The sequence below is a fragment of the Pectinophora gossypiella genome, chromosome 6 (genome assembly GCF_024362695.1).
Source record: "Pectinophora gossypiella chromosome 6, ilPecGoss1.1, whole genome shotgun sequence".
Taxonomy (NCBI): domain Eukaryota; kingdom Metazoa; phylum Arthropoda; class Insecta; order Lepidoptera; family Gelechiidae; genus Pectinophora; species Pectinophora gossypiella.
The window spans coordinates 9,844,217-9,861,045 of record NC_065409.1 but is presented as its reverse complement, the minus strand read 5'-3'; the positions used below and the strand labels follow the sequence as shown (position 1 = coordinate 9,861,045).

The 16,829-nt window shown below is 40.9% G+C and overlaps 2 protein-coding genes across 2 annotated transcripts in view; one reads left to right on the top strand and one right to left on the bottom strand.

The window, feature by feature from the left end:
• Positions 1-259: 259 nt before the first annotated feature.
• Positions 260-13,693, top strand: LOC126367592 (nuclear pore complex protein Nup154). The gene is made up of 25 exons (XM_050011180.1): positions 260-416; positions 532-669; positions 817-973; positions 1,225-1,458; positions 1,785-1,966; positions 2,132-2,403; positions 3,085-3,216; positions 3,801-3,928; positions 4,704-4,895; positions 5,417-5,559; positions 5,950-6,127; positions 6,810-7,171; positions 8,129-8,267; positions 8,658-8,772; positions 9,142-9,298; positions 9,382-9,468; positions 9,820-10,007; positions 10,082-10,205; positions 10,289-10,382; positions 10,549-10,729; positions 10,963-11,191; positions 11,683-11,917; positions 12,004-12,124; positions 12,555-12,735; positions 13,142-13,693. Exons 2-25 carry the CDS (start codon positions 532-534, stop codon positions 13,211-13,213), a joined length of 4,041 nt encoding a protein of 1,346 aa, XP_049867137.1. The 5' UTR covers positions 260-416; the 3' UTR covers positions 13,214-13,693.
• Positions 13,317-16,829, bottom strand: part of LOC126367594 (neogenin-like) — a 16,492-nt gene continuing 12,979 nt past the window's right edge. Inside the window, exons 12-15 of the mRNA XM_050011182.1 lie at positions 16,106-16,295; positions 14,991-15,173; positions 14,345-14,667; positions 13,317-14,228 (exon numbers count right to left, since the gene is read on the bottom strand). Coding sequence (XP_049867139.1) covers positions 13,878-14,228; positions 14,345-14,667; positions 14,991-15,173; positions 16,106-16,295 — 1,047 coding nt within the window. The 3' untranslated portion in view covers positions 13,317-13,877. The remainder of the gene's footprint in view (positions 14,229-14,344; positions 14,668-14,990; positions 15,174-16,105; positions 16,296-16,829) is intronic.

The window sequence follows — 16,829 nt, the reverse complement described above, 5'->3', positions numbered from 1 at the left end:
TGGATCGATTCGGGTTTACTATAAAGTTTCAGCAGATTCGAAAACGGCAGCAGCAACGGGATTTTTTCAAATTATTTAACCCTCACCGGAAATGGCAAAATGACAGATGTTCGTATGTATAGTGTAGTTTTGATTTTACCAAAGTCATTCATTCATTTATATAACACAGATAATTTTATTTGATAAGGGTGGTGGTGTAATCTATGATGAGAAGTATAAAAAAGTTAGTGTAGTTTATCTTGGCAACTAATGGCAACACTGCTTAACTAAACCAACCGTTTGACTTTTAACTTCGGAGTTCCTTTTTATTGCCTTTTTTTCCAATTTTAACTTATATTTACCACTAAAAGATCCATAGTTTTACAAAAAATATGCAGTGAATTTAGTTTATTTTAAATTTCTTACATTGTTCAAAGGTTCGCGTACAATATTTTGTTCTTTTGACATAACATTATAACCTAAAAAGTAACTAACAATTGGTGGCAAAATAAATAATTCGTGGTTTTTATTTATAACAAAATGTTGTTTTAGATGCCCAGTGTGATAAACAGTGTAGATACGACTCGTCCAGTAGATGCTAGCAAAATGCAACTCGAACGTTTGGAGTTTGCTGGATGCACCTTAGACCGGTATATAACTGCTGATAATACGCGCCCTTCGTTTTTAGAGGTTTGTATAGTGATGTATTAATAGCAGCTGCTTGACTCAGTACTTATAATATGTTTTACGGGCTTATTTAAAAGGAACTGAAGCACTTGAAAGTTTACAACATACCTTGTTGAAAATAGGTTAAATGATACAATATTACGGCTTCAGATAACTGGAATAGCAGCGCAAAGAAGTCCAACATGCAGCGGTTTAAACGCTGGCGACTACAGGAACCTGGCCGCCCTCCTGAACCACCCCAATCTGTCACAACTGAAGATCCTAAACAAAGTTCCTCTACCACCAGAAATCATGGAACACTTTGCTCGTATCCTTTGCAAAATTATTTTACTATTGGTTTTTTTCATGCCTATTGTATTATTGGTTCACCAACCTGCCATTAATACAATGTGGTGTTGTATATTCTTTACTAAACTAATTCAGGATGTTATTCTTCTAGTAGCATGTTGCAATACACTATTTATGTTCTTTTGTAGAAAATGTTAAACCACCACATTTCATATTCAATTGTGCTTTTTTATTATTTACTACATACATTTCCTTATCGTTGCTAACTAGATATGCAATGTAATTGCCTGATGGGAGTTTTCCCGGAGATCAGTAGAGTGTGGCTGGCTATAGACAGCAACATTTATGTTTGGGCATTTGAACATGGCAGTGATGTGGCCTACTTTGATGGCCTGGGGGAGACCATAGTCAGTGTGGGACTAGTCAAGCCTAAATCAGGAGTATTTCAGAGTTTTGTCAAATATCTTCTGGTATTGACAACTACTGTGGAAATTGTTGTGTTGGGTATGTATTTTCATCTCAATTTTCTAGTTGTTTTATAAATACAAATTAATTTATATTTTCAGAAACATAAAAATAGATTGTAGGTTAAAACAATGTATAGATTGTAGGTTTTTAAAGTTTCACATATTCCTGAGTAAATTTCAAGTGGCAATGTTCAAATTTTCAAGTGTCATACTATTATGAATGATATATCAATGACCCACGGTCAAATGTATTAAGTTAACAAATAAACCAGTTACTTTATCATAAAGCTAAAGAGGTCATGTGAAAAAAAATATAATCCTGTATGTACTTGTGCAAATAACATAATATACAACATATTACAGGTGTTACATTCTCCAGCAGTAAAAGTGATGGCTCAGACGGTTTTGAGGAGATCCACTTGGTACCAGAGCCTGTGTTTGTGCTCCCTACTGATGGCGTACCAATGATGTCAGTCAAGTCTACTGCAAAAGGGCGCATCTTCATGGGAGGCAAAGATGGGTGTCTCTATGAAATTACTTATCAGGCAAGTCCCTTATTATACCATACATACATCTGTTATTGGTATTTGGTATATCTGCAACTAAATTGCATCATTACTTTTATTTACATTTCAGATAGGTACAAAAAAGTTAAATTAATTATCAAAATGCAAAGACAACCACATTATTATGAAATTGTCTTTTTTCAGGCTCAATTAGGTTGGTTTGGAAAGCACTGTAAAAAAGTCAATCATTCCACAAGTGCTCTGTCATTCCTCGTGCCATCATTCCTTAATGCTGCTTTATATGATGAAGACCCCATAGTCAAGATAGAAGTTGATAATTCTAGGAATATTTTATATACTTTAAGTGAAAAGGGGTGTATAGAGGTGTTTGACTTGGGGCATGATGGTGAGAGTATAAGCAAAGTTGTGAGGCTGACACAAGGGAACATTGTATCGTCAGCTGTAGACATTGTCAAGTAAGTATGAATAACTTTTTTGGAATAGCTGCATTCATTTGAAAATGCAAAACTACATGCATTAAAACAGTTTTCCATGATGGATATCAGATGTTCAAAAACATTAAGATGGTTGTGACTTCTAAAGGATTTTTTTTCTAGTAGATATATTATATCATGGTGTGCATGTAAAAAACAATAGGGTATTTGACTTGGTCAAAGATAAATTATAAAATGCTAATCTAGAAATAGAAGCCAGTCTAAGATGATCAAAAATCAATCTCGTTTTACTTTTCGAATTTTATTTATAAATTAAGTAACAATGAGTACGACATTTGACCGTGTTTATTGATGACGTCACAAGACAGTATTTCCATACAAACTCCAAAGAAAACTTTCGTTTTGACGTTTCGTAAAAAGTATCTCATCTGACTAGGTTTTCAAGTAGTCAATGAAATGTGTATGTGGAATGTGGAGGAAGCAAGAGAAGTGTGTCAGGATCGAAGCAAATGGAATTCCATAGTCTCTGCTTACCTCAGTGGGAAATAGGCGTGTATTTATGTGTGTATGTAAATATATCATTCAGACAGGACATCATGCGTTAGTGTACTTACTCATATTCCATTTATACACTTAAAACTAGAAAATATGTTTTTCATCAGGATTATGTCTAATTTTGAATCACAATGACCTAATTTCCAGGACTCTAGAAGCATACAACTTCAAGCCAGTTGTAGCAATATCAGCTGTGGATGACTCAGAATCGGAACATTTAAATCTTGTGGCTGTCACACAGACTGGTGCAAGACTCTATTTCAGTACTGGAAGTGGGGAGTAAGTTCATTTTGCATCATCATACACTTAAATGTCAAACTGTTGCAGCATAAAATCAGGGGACAGAGAACAGAAGATTAGGACATTGTGTTTATCGTCATTATACATAACATAAACAGCCTATGTACATGGAGAAAAACACAACCAACGCGCAGTGGAGCAACGTACGGCTAATAGCCGTGACCAACGGTTTACCACGCCCTCCGAAGCACGGAATCGTCTTACTTTTTCGAACAATCAGGTGCTTCAAGCCTGCAATGTCCTTATTAAACAAAGGACAGTCTCACAAAGTGATTTCGGCATTGTCCCCATCGGATTACGGAGGCTGTTATCATCTTTAAATAGTATAAATTATATTTGATAAAAGACAATTTTTACATTTATTTTAATGTATAACAATGTATGTATCGCGCCTTGGACAGCGATTCAATTCAAAACTCAACGATTCGCACGGTTTCAATTAATGCGAATATCAGGGTACACCTCGCACCTTCTAGCCGCACAGTTATCGACAGGAGCGGTATAGCGCGAGTGGTCAGACTATAGTTTTTTGTATTATATCTAACATGAGGTAATTATCACAGTGCGAACCAGAGCGGCTCTCAGCGACCGCAGTACCTGACCCTGCTGCACGTGCGTATGCCGCCTGGCTTCACCTCCAACGCTTCCGTGCTCAAACCTAAACATGTGCACAGCGCTGTCTACGAGAATGGTGAGTCTTAGGACCTTATAACTGCACTATGATCTTAATTTTTATGGGACATATTCTGTTTGCCAAAAAACCAACCTGGATTGTGGTTAGTATTCTAACAAAAAACATATGACTTTACAAATTATATACTACTGATACAGTAATAAGAAAGTCGATTGTTGTTTGAATCCTAAGTCATGATTGACGAATGGTTGAAAGAAGTAATTTCGCTCTTAGAATTGGAATTATAGAAATACAAGGCTCCTTATGTTTACACCAAACATGAAGCTGGAGTGATCGTCAGCCGATCGTTGCGCTACATTTCAGTTAAAACAGAAAAAAACTAAGCAACGGAAATATTTACTCTATAGCAGTTGTACGGAGCCCGCATACCGCGAACGACGCGATATATTAACCGACGCTATAGGCTACGCGACAAACGCGCAGCGCGAAAAAAGCGGGCTCCATGTGTAGTGTATACAAGGTGTTACTAACATCATACTAGGGTATTCAGACCGTGATTCTGAGTTCATATCAAGTGGAATTTCCTATCGGAAAAACACGAAATTTTTGGTGGTTTTTACAATTATTTTCAGTTCCACGCTTTTGCAACGGAAAATGCCACTTGATATCAACTCAGAATCATGCTGTGAATCGTCTCTCAAAGTTTTCGTTACGGTGTCACTAACACCCTACATAAACCAGATGATTCATCCATCTCTTTCAGGAACCCAACGAACAGTAAAAAGAACAAAATTCTTTGACTTTAGACTGCATATAATCTTTACTTGTTTAGGTTCCCTAGTAATGGTCTGCTCGGGCAGCGGCGGCGAGGCGGAGACGCTGTGGTGCCTGTCACGCGTGATGCCAGGCCCCGGGTTCAGCGAGGCGCATACCGTCCTCACGTTAGACGGGCCCGCCTGGGCACTCACCGCGCTACCACCCACGCAAGTCGCCAAACTGTCGCACGCTTTGCTTTCCAAACGCGGTAACTTCATGTTTCTTTATGTTTACGAACGAAATCTGCATAATCTTCTCGTTTGGGTTGTAAAGTGACCTCTATTAACCTGGTATACTATGCTATGTCATATCAATCAAATAGAAAAATTGACACTTTCACGCTTCGTCCACGGTCTGCATGACTACCGCGTCGCGCGCGGCGCGAGTAATATAACGCGTGGATTCGACCAATAAACGCAGCGAATGTTATCTACGTAGATAGACGTCGTACGGTTATTAGTCGAAGCCCTAGATATAATCCGTGCCGCGCGCGATGCGATTCTCCTGCCACGAGGGCTGTTGTCTATTAAACAAAGATATAGATATACAAGGGTCTTTACAATTTTAGTTTCGACGTTTACCATGCGCCAAAATATATTTTTCGGTCTATAAACGAAATACAGTCTATAGTCGAAAAGACTCAATCGTAATGTTTTCGAAATACAGACTGCGGCAGCTGTAAATAAGAGGAGCTATGTGTAGTATTATGTTTGTAATGTACGTGTGCAGAGGTGTGGAGCGTGTCCCGCTGGGCCGTGGTGACGGGCGGCGGCGCGGCGCTGCTGGCGGCGGGGGCGGCGCCCGACCTGCTGCGCGCGCTGCTGCGGGACTGCCGCGGGCCTGACGCGCAGCCCGTCAAGGACTTCTTCCAGGTACACGCACACTACGACCCTATTGTGGTGGGTTTCTACTAACGCGAAAAGGAGACGAGACGTTCGGAATCAACATAGGAGCGAAAAAGAAGACGTTCTGTCACTCCCTCTCTTACGGTCGATTCCTACACATTTTCGATCGTTTCCTTTCCGGTTTGATGGAAGCTCACCCTTTTTCTAGTACATATATATATTTTGTACAGTGTGTAAGTTTCTTAAACGCCTTGAAATAGTTACGAAATAAAAATGGAGCAGCTTTATTAAATGCAGACCGAATAAAAAAGATAACAAAAGGTATACAAAGGTAGGTCAGAAAGGAGCCATCCTTTCATGACCTAGCAATGTTGAGACATGTGTTGTTCAAATAAGATCACTTTTTTTCTCCATCAGTTGCACAGTATAGACCAGGCGTGCGCGTGCGCGTTGTACCTGGCGTGTGAGGACACGATGAGCGGCGACTTGTCTATCAGCGAGTGGGCCACGCGCGCCTTCTACCTGTATGGCAGTCAGCTGACTCCCGCGCCCCTATACCCGCAAAACCAAACCGCTCAGCTGCAGGCGTCGATGGGTATGTTGATATTTTGTCGTTGAATTTTATTTATTTATTTATTATTACAAGTTCTTATAGCTAATTTACACCCCAAAACAGATCCAAGAGAGCGTGTTATCGCGATAAATTGTTTTTAATGCAATGTTACAGTAGCAACCCAAAAAGACCGAAGCCTTTGATAGGGTTAGCCACAAATTTACTTAAGTACTTCGTGGGATTTGAGGTAGACAGCATAAAGAAATGTACAAAATAGAGAGTGGCGCAATGCCCCAGCCACGCTCCTGATGAGAGTACTTTAATCAAGAGGTTGACGACATTGACGGTAACGTAAACTGGCGTACCGTGATAAAACTATTCTGAAAGAAAGCTAACCTGCACACCCCTGATACTTCATACAAACAAGCTTGTTTTACACAGACACTACACATTGACGTTATCGTACACGCGCACCTGTGTGCGTGACGTCTAATGCCCATACGATTGAAGACTAAAGAGAAACCAAAAGGGGTAAGGTCAACCAAGCTTAGCCGCAGGTGGGGAGCGGAACATTGGCTTTCTATACGTTATTCTCTGCCTACAGCAAAAGTATCTTTAACAGTGCAATAAAAGTAAATTCCAAAACATTTTCATAATAGTATAATACAATACAAAACTCTTTATAGTAAGTTCGTCAAGAGTAATCATCACATTTTCTTTACAGCCTCTCCAAAGTTCTCGCCTCGCCAAATGTCAACACCGATGACGATGCGCGGCCCTCAAGGTCAAATCCAGCCGGGAAAGATGAACCAGTCTTATCAACAACCTGGGCTCAATCAGTCCTACCCTGGCTCCCCCAACCAATCCCTCCAAAGTCCGTTCCAACAAAACATGATGACTCCTGGTTTCAACCAGTCCACATTCATTGGCAATATGTCCCAGCAACAAAGAGACCCTAATTTCTCCGTACAAGTAGAATACAGCGCCAAACACAACGGGCTTTACATCTATGTTGGACGGATTCTTGCCCCCATTTGGAACTTGAGATGCGTGTCCAAATCGTCGACGCCTGATAATAAGGAATTTGTAAGTATTTTTTGGTGTGGTGCTATGTTATCTTATTTTTGATATCAAATAATAACATTATCTTCTCTATATTATGTTTTTGTTCGTTCATCATTAATTTAAAAACCACTCTTGTCGGTGTAGCATTCTCCATTCTTGTCTATAAAAGGTAAATACACTATAAAAAACACACTATAAAGGTATATACTTTCACTTCCTTATAAGACACTATGTTCACATTCTCTTTAATCTGTTCCATGTAAGGTCTTCTTGGCTTCCCCTTCCTCTCTTTCCTTGATTACCTTACTTACCTTAGATTCTCTTCTATTACGTTTTTAATAAATTCGTCGTGTCTTGTTAAGTGTCGAATCGTCTTGGCTCTTCTGTTCTCAATAACTCTGAATATTTGATTCTTTTCTCTTACTCTTACTAGCACTTCCCCATTGGTAACTCTTTCTGTCCAATTTAGTCTTTCCATCGTCCTTCAACACCACATTTCAAAGGCCGCAAATGAAAAGAACGTATATGTATAAGATGGAAAAGTAACCTTTTGGTGACATATTTTGCTTGTCAGATGATCTGTGGTAGTTTGTCTGCAAGGGTAATTATAATTTCCACGATTTTGAGGGGATTCCTGCACCGCTTCTTCTCTTCGAGAAAGCGAGTTGGGGCGCTGAATTGTGTATGAAACAGCAAACAAAGTTCTTTTTTCCTGGCACTGTATGCGTCTAGCTTATCACGTTCCAAAACGGTTGTAAGTTATCCCTAGTTTGTTTAGGTTAATATTAATATGATCCGTGCTTCGGAAGGCTACTTACTGATACATGAGCCATGTGAGGAGCTTTTCACGGCTCAAAATAACCCTGATACCACATGAAGTAAGTGATAGAAGTAGGCTAAAACTGAAACAGAATATTGTCTGTTAATAAGTGTTTGTTGGTGATCTTTTGAAAGTAACGGATTCATGTTTGTACGCAGCTATGCTCGCGCGTGACGGGCTCCGACTGTGCGCACATAGTGCAGCGGCTGCAGCGCGTGGCCGCCTTCATGCAGCGCACGGCCGCGCCGCCGCACTCCGACGAGCACGCCTCGCTGCTCGCGCTCAACATGTTCATCTGTGTGTATTGAACTTTATATATTTTCGTTTTAGACTCCTAATACCGTTCATAATAAGTCTACGGTCTTATAATATAACCGGCCTATATACGTCCCACTGATGGGCGCACGCCTCCCCTCAATCAACCAGAGGGGGTATGGAGCATACTCCACCGCGCTGCTCTACTGCAGGTTGGCGGACGTGTTATTTACGGCTAATAGCCGGCTAAATCCACGCTCTTATATGACAATAAATCGTCACCCATTTTCACTACACAGTTCTTGTTGGCAGCAACATAGTTGAGTCTCGTAGTTGAATCTTCGGCCTATATTGATAGCAACTATTTATGTAAAATATCTAGTAATAGTAAGTTTCAAATGTATCAAAACTAAAATGATGATGTTTATACAGCAATGGCGATAGAAATGTTGAGCCTATGGAAAGTTCTGTGCGAGCATCAGTTCCACGTGATCGCAGCCAGTCTTCCACCAGAACAACAACAAGCCTTGCAAGCGGCTAGCTTCAGGTAAATGACCACTTGTAAAAAGATTATTGAAGATGTTCTTTGAAGTAACAGGATTAGTCCGTGCTGGATTTTTTGGAACTCTTCCAATATGCGGGCATCCGTCTAGTTAAATACCCTTCTGTAGAATGTATTTTGGTATTCCTCTTCCTAGCTTCACTTACTATCCTTTTCCATCAGATAATATTTATTTTTACGTTAAAAATGGCGTCATTTACATATTAATTAACGCTTTTCATGTTTAGTTCTTCATCAATAGCTGTTTATTTGGTGTTTACTCAAGTCCTATGACTACCAACAATCCACCAATTTATCAAGTAGTGACGACATCGTCACGGTAATGTGAGTAAAGTTAATAAACATATCTTTCAGGGAGCTATTGGTAGGTGGACAAGAAGTAGCTTGCTTACTTCTAGGGTCTCTGGTCGCGGGATACTTGCGTGATAACGCCTCCGTCGACGGCATCTCACAGAAACTGAGACAACTTTGCCCGACTTTGTATCGACAAGAGGACGCTACCTGCTCAAAGGTAAGGAACTAAAGTAAACACTAGCTAGTACGATCCAGTTGTCATTTATTGCAGAGATGTCATATAAAATAATTCTTTTGCAGGCCAATGAGTTGTTGATATTCGCCAAACAACAAAAGAATCCGTCGGAACGGGAAGAAATGCTGCAGCAGGCCTTAAAACTCTGTGTGGTATGTATTTAATATTTTTGTCATTTTGTAATCGCAAAATATACTAAGATCTTCATCACATCACTAATTTAAGAGCCATGCTCTTGTGGGTGTGGCATTCGCCATTCTTGTCTATGAAAGGCCAATTGCTTCACTTCCTTATAAGACACGACGTTCGTCTTCTCTTTAATCTGTTCCATGTAAGCTCTTCTTGGTCTTCCCCTTCATCTCTTTTCTTGTAGCTTCCCTTCTATGATGTTTTTAATAAAGTCGTCGTGTCTTATTAAGTGTCCAATCGTCTTGCCTCTTCTGTCCTCAATAACTCTCAATTTACTAAGATACAGGTCAGTAAATCGCTGTTTTATTTTTTAGGACGTGGCACCAAACGTGAACTTACCTCTGGTTTGTTCGAAATTGTTGACGGTTGGATTTTATTCCGGTGTCGTGGAGTTATGTGTGGCGTGTGCTAACAAAATCGACCCGCAAGACAAAGCTCTGCATTACTACAAAAGCGATCAGCCTTCACAAGACAGAGAAGGACATATTGCTTATTACAGAAGGTACTAACTGTCCATTTTATACATTTACTCACACAAAACAGTAGACAAGGCGCTTAGTGTTTATCTGTTTTCAGAATGGAAATATATCGCGAAGTCTGCGCCGCACTCGAAAGACTGTACGAACGTAGCTCAGACACATCTGCGAACGAATCCACGAGTTCAGTAAACGCTATATCATCAGCTGATGCCAGTTATCAGGTAAAGTATAAATACGTTACATAGTTATTTTATTTTTTTCAAGAAATCCGTTCAAACATACTAAAATTTAATTATATTTTCAGGGAAGAAAATTGGTCTGGGAATGTTTGTCGCGAGAGGACGAACTTTTACACGTAGCTGTCTATGAATGGCTTGTTTCCAAAAACTTGGGCTCAGGTAAGTTGTCAGTTTTCCACAGAAGAATTTTTGCTTTCCTGGAATCCCTGAAATAATCCTCGGAACTTTCTATATTGTAACTTTTTGTTTTGGGAAACTTTATTCGCAGATTTAGAACCTTGCATTATTGAGAGTTTTTGTTTCAATCACAATATTTCTGCTTTAGAACTGCTGTCCCTGGGCACGGCTCCGCCTCCATCCCTGCGCACTTACCTGCAAGCGGCGGCGCGCTCAGCGCCTCCGCCTACGGCACTACATCTACTAGACCTCTTATGGAAAGTTCTGGAAAAATGCGGAGATCACCTCGCGGCCGCGCACGTGCTCGAGGGCTTGGCTACTAGACCTGGGTGAGTGTTTTATCAAACTAATATAAAGGCGCAAGTATGTTTGTGAGTCTGTTTAATTTATATTAATAAATATAAAACGAACAAACATTTCGTCGACACGACGAGTTTCCTGTAAAAAATACTAGAAAATATTTTTTGTTCACTATTTCTTCGTACTTTAGATACATATCGTTACTACTAGATGGCGTTTGTGTATGTATAATGTATCATTGACGTTACGTGTCCCTCCCCAGCACCGGCGCCACGCTGGCGCAGCGCATGTCGTGGGTGTCGGCGGGCATAGTGTGCGTGCGCGGCGCGGGCGGCGCGGGCGGCGGCGGCGGCGGCGAGCTGCTGCGGCGGCTGGAGGAGGCGGGCGAGGTGGCGCGCGTGCAGGCCGCCGTAAGGGCCGCCGCCGCCGCGCTGCAGCCGCCGCCGCGCCACCTGCGCCGCCTCGACGACGAGCTGCTCGAGATCACGCAGGTACGCTAGCTGGCTGCGCGGGAAACGTCAAGGCCGATTTAGACGTGATGAGTATGAATGTGGACAGATATAAGAAGAAGGATAATTACGTGTGTGAAAGGTGTGAGTACTGAGATGCCGACTAATAAATGAGATGGAAGAGGAATACATGCCGAGCTCACTAAAGGTGGGATAGAGGCAGGAGGATAAAAGAGAACATTCGTTTTCGTAGCAAGAATAAAATAAAATAATAATGTTCTGGTTCTATGTTCTGCAATCTTTCACCTTTGCGCAAGTACATTTTTTCAACCCCCTTCCGAAAGTGAGCGTCATACGTATGACATTTCGCATTTTATACATCATAGCGAAGCGGCTTACGTCAGCGTCAAACTCCAGCACGTTCAGTTGGCTATAGAATGGTTGCTAAACTTGCAAAACTCCTTTTTTTCATCTCGTGTATAGCTTTCCATTGTATCAACCTTTCTTCTTTACACTTCGTTATCACCCAACAGTTGTACGAAGAGTACGCGGACCGCTACAACCTGTGGGAATGCAAGTTGGCTATCGTGCAGTGCTCTGGACACAACGACGCTCTGCTAGTAGAGAACATTTGGAGCAATATCCTGGCGGAGGCAGAGTCGGCTGCGCGTTGCCTGCCCACCCCCGAGGACCGCCTCGCCTCGGTGCTCAGCAAGTTCACCACTTTGGGCCGCGAATACGTTAACACCGGCCACTGCTTCCCGTTGTGTAAGTATTTTTTGTGTGTTGTGATATCACAATATCACACAATCTGTCATTTCTGTTAATTTAATTATTGCCCTTATTATTTCCAGACTTCATTGTTCGTCAGCTAGAAATAATGAGCTGTAAAATGCAGGCAGACCAAAGTATGGTGTTTAGAGCCGTGCTTAACATAGGAGTCTCGCTAGAACAAGTGTTAGATGTCTATATAAAGTGAGTACACATTAGTATCATAATTATATTGGTGTGTTGGCGGTTTATTATCTTGTATCCATTGAACTCAGAATTGATCATTATTCTTTGTCTCCTAAGAAATAAAATCTGACGGGTTTTGTAGCTGTTATAATTACTTAGGGAATCGATGAATCCTAATTCCGAGTTCTTCTGAGAGTTTCTAAATTTCACCATAGTCGAGAAAATCAGAGACGTGCGGAATCAAATAATTACAACATGCGAGGAAGAAAGAGCGAAGATTCTGTCGCTTTTTCCGTCACTGTGATTGGTTGACTCTTAAATATCTCCGCTCGCCACCTCTCTTCTCTGATTCGGTCTAAACCCACCCTTAAGGTGCGTCCACACGAGGGTTATTTTTTTGTTATTTACGAGTGGACCCATGGACTTGACAGTGTAATGTTTGTTTTAGATTGGTGAGCGTGAACGAGCGCGTGTGGTTGGGTTGCGGCGATGAGACGCACGTGTGCGGCGCGGCGGCGCTGCTGCTGGAGGCGGCGCGCGCGGAGCTGGCGCCGCTACCGCCCGCGCAGCGGCGCCGTGCGCTCGCGCGCTGCAAGGACCTGCACGAGTGTGCGCTCTCCGCGCTGCAGGTAACTATACACACGACACGTGCTGCATATAACTATATACACATCACACGCGCTGCAGGTTATCGTACACACATGACACACGCTGCAGGTAATTGTATACACATGACACACACTGCAGGTAACTGTATACACATGACACAGGCTGCAGGTAACTATACACATGACACACGCTGCAGGTAACTGTATATACATGACACACGCTGCAGGTAACTGTATACACATGACATACGCTGCTGCTGGAGGCTCTATCTTAGCTGTTATTAAGTACTATAGTTTTTATTACGAAATACATAAACTTACGCCCGTCATGGGTTGCGCAGAGCCACAATTCTAAATCTTAGTTTTCATTATTATTATCATACCTTATAGCTACATAACTGACACAGTTTTATTTTTTCCCTTGCAGGCTCGGCCTAACACTCAACGCCTCATCGACAGACTGTCAGTTGCGCAGGCGCACCTAGATCGTATGGATTGAATTGTTAGTTAGTAATAGGTATCCATTTTCTTTTTAAGATAATTTAATCATGTGTCTTTCTCTCAGTTTCCTCTTGTTAATCTCGTTTTTTTTTATTTACATTATAAGCCTTTGACATTTTATAACATATTTTCAAATTGCATTTTTCAAACTTGGAATTCAAAAATGAAACCCGAACTGACTGGAATATTTTTATTTTACACATCCATAGTACACATACAAAAATTTTAAGTAATTGCAACAGTAATATTACACTAATAAATAAAAATATCTCCCTAAGTAATATAATAGAAATGGCAGTGACTGATTTTCAATTTTGCTTTAAATATTATACGTACAAAACTAGCTTGGCATCGAAGATCTTGTCACGGAGTATTCCTAATCATGTGCATGTAAAATAATTGTTAAAAGCGATAGCGATGAAGGCACTATGTGGTTGATTTCTATTTTTGTAAATAAACAATAATTATTTGAGTAAAATTGTGTTTAGATACAAAGTTTCCCGTACCAAAAAATGCTTAGACGAGATCTGTAATGGTAACTATTACTTAACTTAGTTTATATCCATAGACTAGAGTTAACTTTGGAAAGTTGTTAAGAAGCCAGCCGTTGACTGCGTGCCCTTCAAATGAAAGATGGCGATTAGTGTTAGTGATGGGACTAACTATGGCGAGTCATCAAAGGGGTTAGTACTCACATGGTGATCGTTATCGGGGTATGAATACACGCTGTTCGGGTGCCCGCTTATAGTCGGCAAGCCTACTGTGTTCATTGGCGATATGATGACGTCATTATACTGCTTCGGGGGTTCCTTTGGCGATTTCTTTATAGTAGTGTAGGTGGGGGTCGATTTAGCAGGAATATCCTTGATTCTAGTCGCGGCTCGGTATGTGCCGAACTCGTCAGGAGGAGGCGGCAACGAGAATCCGTCGGAAGTCTGGGTTATTTCAGATGCGTCATCGCTTATATGCTTTCTGCTTCTTTGTTTTCTTGGCATCGTGTAAAAGGTGTTCATCTGAAATGTATGCATCAATGTTAATCATAACTCGAAGAAATTAGTTTGCAATGAACGAAAAATCTAACGGAAGTATTACGAAATAATGAGTGAATGAATGAAGTTATATTTCTTACAGGTTTGGCTACATGGTAATTGGTCTCCGGTGGTAGGTGCATTATAAGATGGTCACATGCCGCTTCCATTTCCCGTTTTCTGCTGATATTTTGCAGCGAGTGCACTCTACAGCCAGGGTTGTGTCTCAGCATGTCGCTACACTTGGCCACCTCCTGTTCGGCCATATCGTTCATGTATCGTGCTGAATGGAATGAACTCGTTCTTCTGACGTCATAGTTCTTTGAAGACGGATACCTCGACATGGCTCTTCGGAAAGACTCCGTTCGTCTCACGTTACAATCGCTGCCATCGTCACTGTCGTGATAGGTTTCGCAATTTGATTCTGAAAAAAGAAGTCGTTTTGTAATTCGAGTTCGTAGTTCTTAGCGCGTGTGTTGGTCTCGCGAAAACTCGCCAATTTTAATAAAATTATGTATACATGTATGAACTGTTCCTAGTTCTTAGAAGGATTAGAATCACAAATAGACCCGGAAGATAGCCTATCACGGATCGACTGGTGCTCGTCTTATATTGAAACTAGTCACCTCTGTTCGCTACCACATTGCAAGTTATGGATATCTTCAGTATTATAAACACGGAGTGGCCGGTCAGACAGTGTACGCGGTAGAACTAGCGGTAGAACTACACCACACCACAGAGACATACCTTCAGTGTTATAAGCACAGAGAGGCGGGTCAGACAGCGCACGTGGCAGGTCTATCCGCGAGCCTCGGTCATGCGCACAGAGCACCAGCCCACACGCCGCTAGCGCCACCAACGCCACGCCGCCACACAGAGACAACGCCAACGTTGTTATGTTAGTCACTGCGTTTTTTGGCGTCGTGTCTTCTGTAAAGGGATTCTTATTGATCATCATCATTAATTTAAGCGGCGAACCGCGCAGTATTTGTCTGACGCGAGTAGGATATTGGTGCTGATTCCTGAACACACCATTTAATTTTATTTTAAGTAATACCTGTCATTTTCTTATACTCTGTAAAAAAGTTACGGGTAATTAACAGGCATATAATTTATGGAACACACGTCAATTTTAGGCAGAAATTTAAAAAGCCCTTTCAAAATTGTATTTTGGGCAATAACTCGATAGAATTTAGTTGACAGCACACGTCAATCCGGATGAATATGAGCGAGATACCTATTTTGTTCGCCCGGGTTATTCATTTATCAATCATCTTTCGGCGGATAAGAAAATTTAAAAATGGGATGTGTTTGCAGGAATCGGGACCACTATACAGGGTGTTAGTGACATCGTAACAAATACTCAGAGGGATGATTCAGACCATGATTCTGAGTTAATATCAAGTGGAATTTTGCGTCGCAAAATTCATGTTATTTTTTTATTTATTTTTTTAATTATTTTCAATTCTATACTTTTTCGATGGAAAATTCCACTTGATATTAACTCAGAATAATCAGCTGAATCATCCCTCTCAGTATTCGTTACGATGTCACTTACACCCTATACAAGTACATACAGTAGCCATACAAAGTAGGTATGGGTGTTAATGACACTGTAACGAATACTGAAGGGGATAATTCAGACCATGATTCTGAGTCGATATCAAGTGGAATTTCCTGTCGGAGAAGTCATGAAAATTTTAGAGCTTATTTAAATTATTTTCCGTTCCATACTTTTGCGACGGAAAATTCCGCTTGATATCAACTCAGAATCATGGCCTGAATCATCCCTCAAAGTTTTTGTTCCGATGTCACTAACACCCTGTATAATATAAATCGCCCGATTATATAAAATTCGTTACCTTTGGTTTCATCAATAATGTTTTCTTTGTCGATTTCCACACAAATGCTGTTTCCCTTATCATTGGTTGCGATTATGACGAACCTGTAGTTGTCTTCCTTCGGTTCTTGGATGATAAACTTTGGTTCCAAACTGATTATAGATACAATCTCTTTGTCTGTATCCACCGTGTACACGCTGAACTTAAATTTCTGTAAGGACATCGTAAAATTAATTACACAGCTCTTTTAAAGCTCCATTGTTCATTCGTCTTGTATTTTTGAGGATATGAACTAGTATTTATTTTACTACATTTTTAAAAATGAACTTCGTCATTTATGTGTTTTATTTTAGTCTATTGGTTTTCAGATTATGCATAACATACCATAAACAGCCTATATACGTCCCACTGCTGGGCACAGACCTCCCCTCAATCAACCGGAGGGCGTATGGAGCATACTTCACCACGATGCTCCACTGCAGGTTGGTGGAGGTATTTGGGTTAATAACTCGGATTATGCATGGCACACATTTTGCATATTTGATTATTTTTTCAAGTACTTCTTCTATCGTGTGGGTTGTGAGGTGAATTACCAACCTCATCAACCCTGGTGTCAGGGTTACTATTGAGTCGCCAAAGGCCCCTGACATGACTCATATATAACGACTACGTACTTACATCAGTAAGTAGTAACCGGGACCAACGGCTTAACGTGCCTTCCGAAGCACGGATCGTCTTACTTTCG

Coding starts and splice junctions, on each gene's coding strand:
- LOC126367592 (XM_050011180.1), top strand. CDS start 532: ATGCCCAGTGTGATAAACAGTGTAGATACGACTCGTCCAGTAGATGCT. Junction 11,192..11,682: donor AGCTGCTCGAGATCACGCAG/GTACGCTAGCTG, acceptor ATCACCCAACAG/TTGTACGAAGAGTACGCGGA. Junction 11,918..12,003: donor CGGCCACTGCTTCCCGTTGT/GTAAGTATTTTT, acceptor TATTATTTCCAG/ACTTCATTGTTCGTCAGCTA.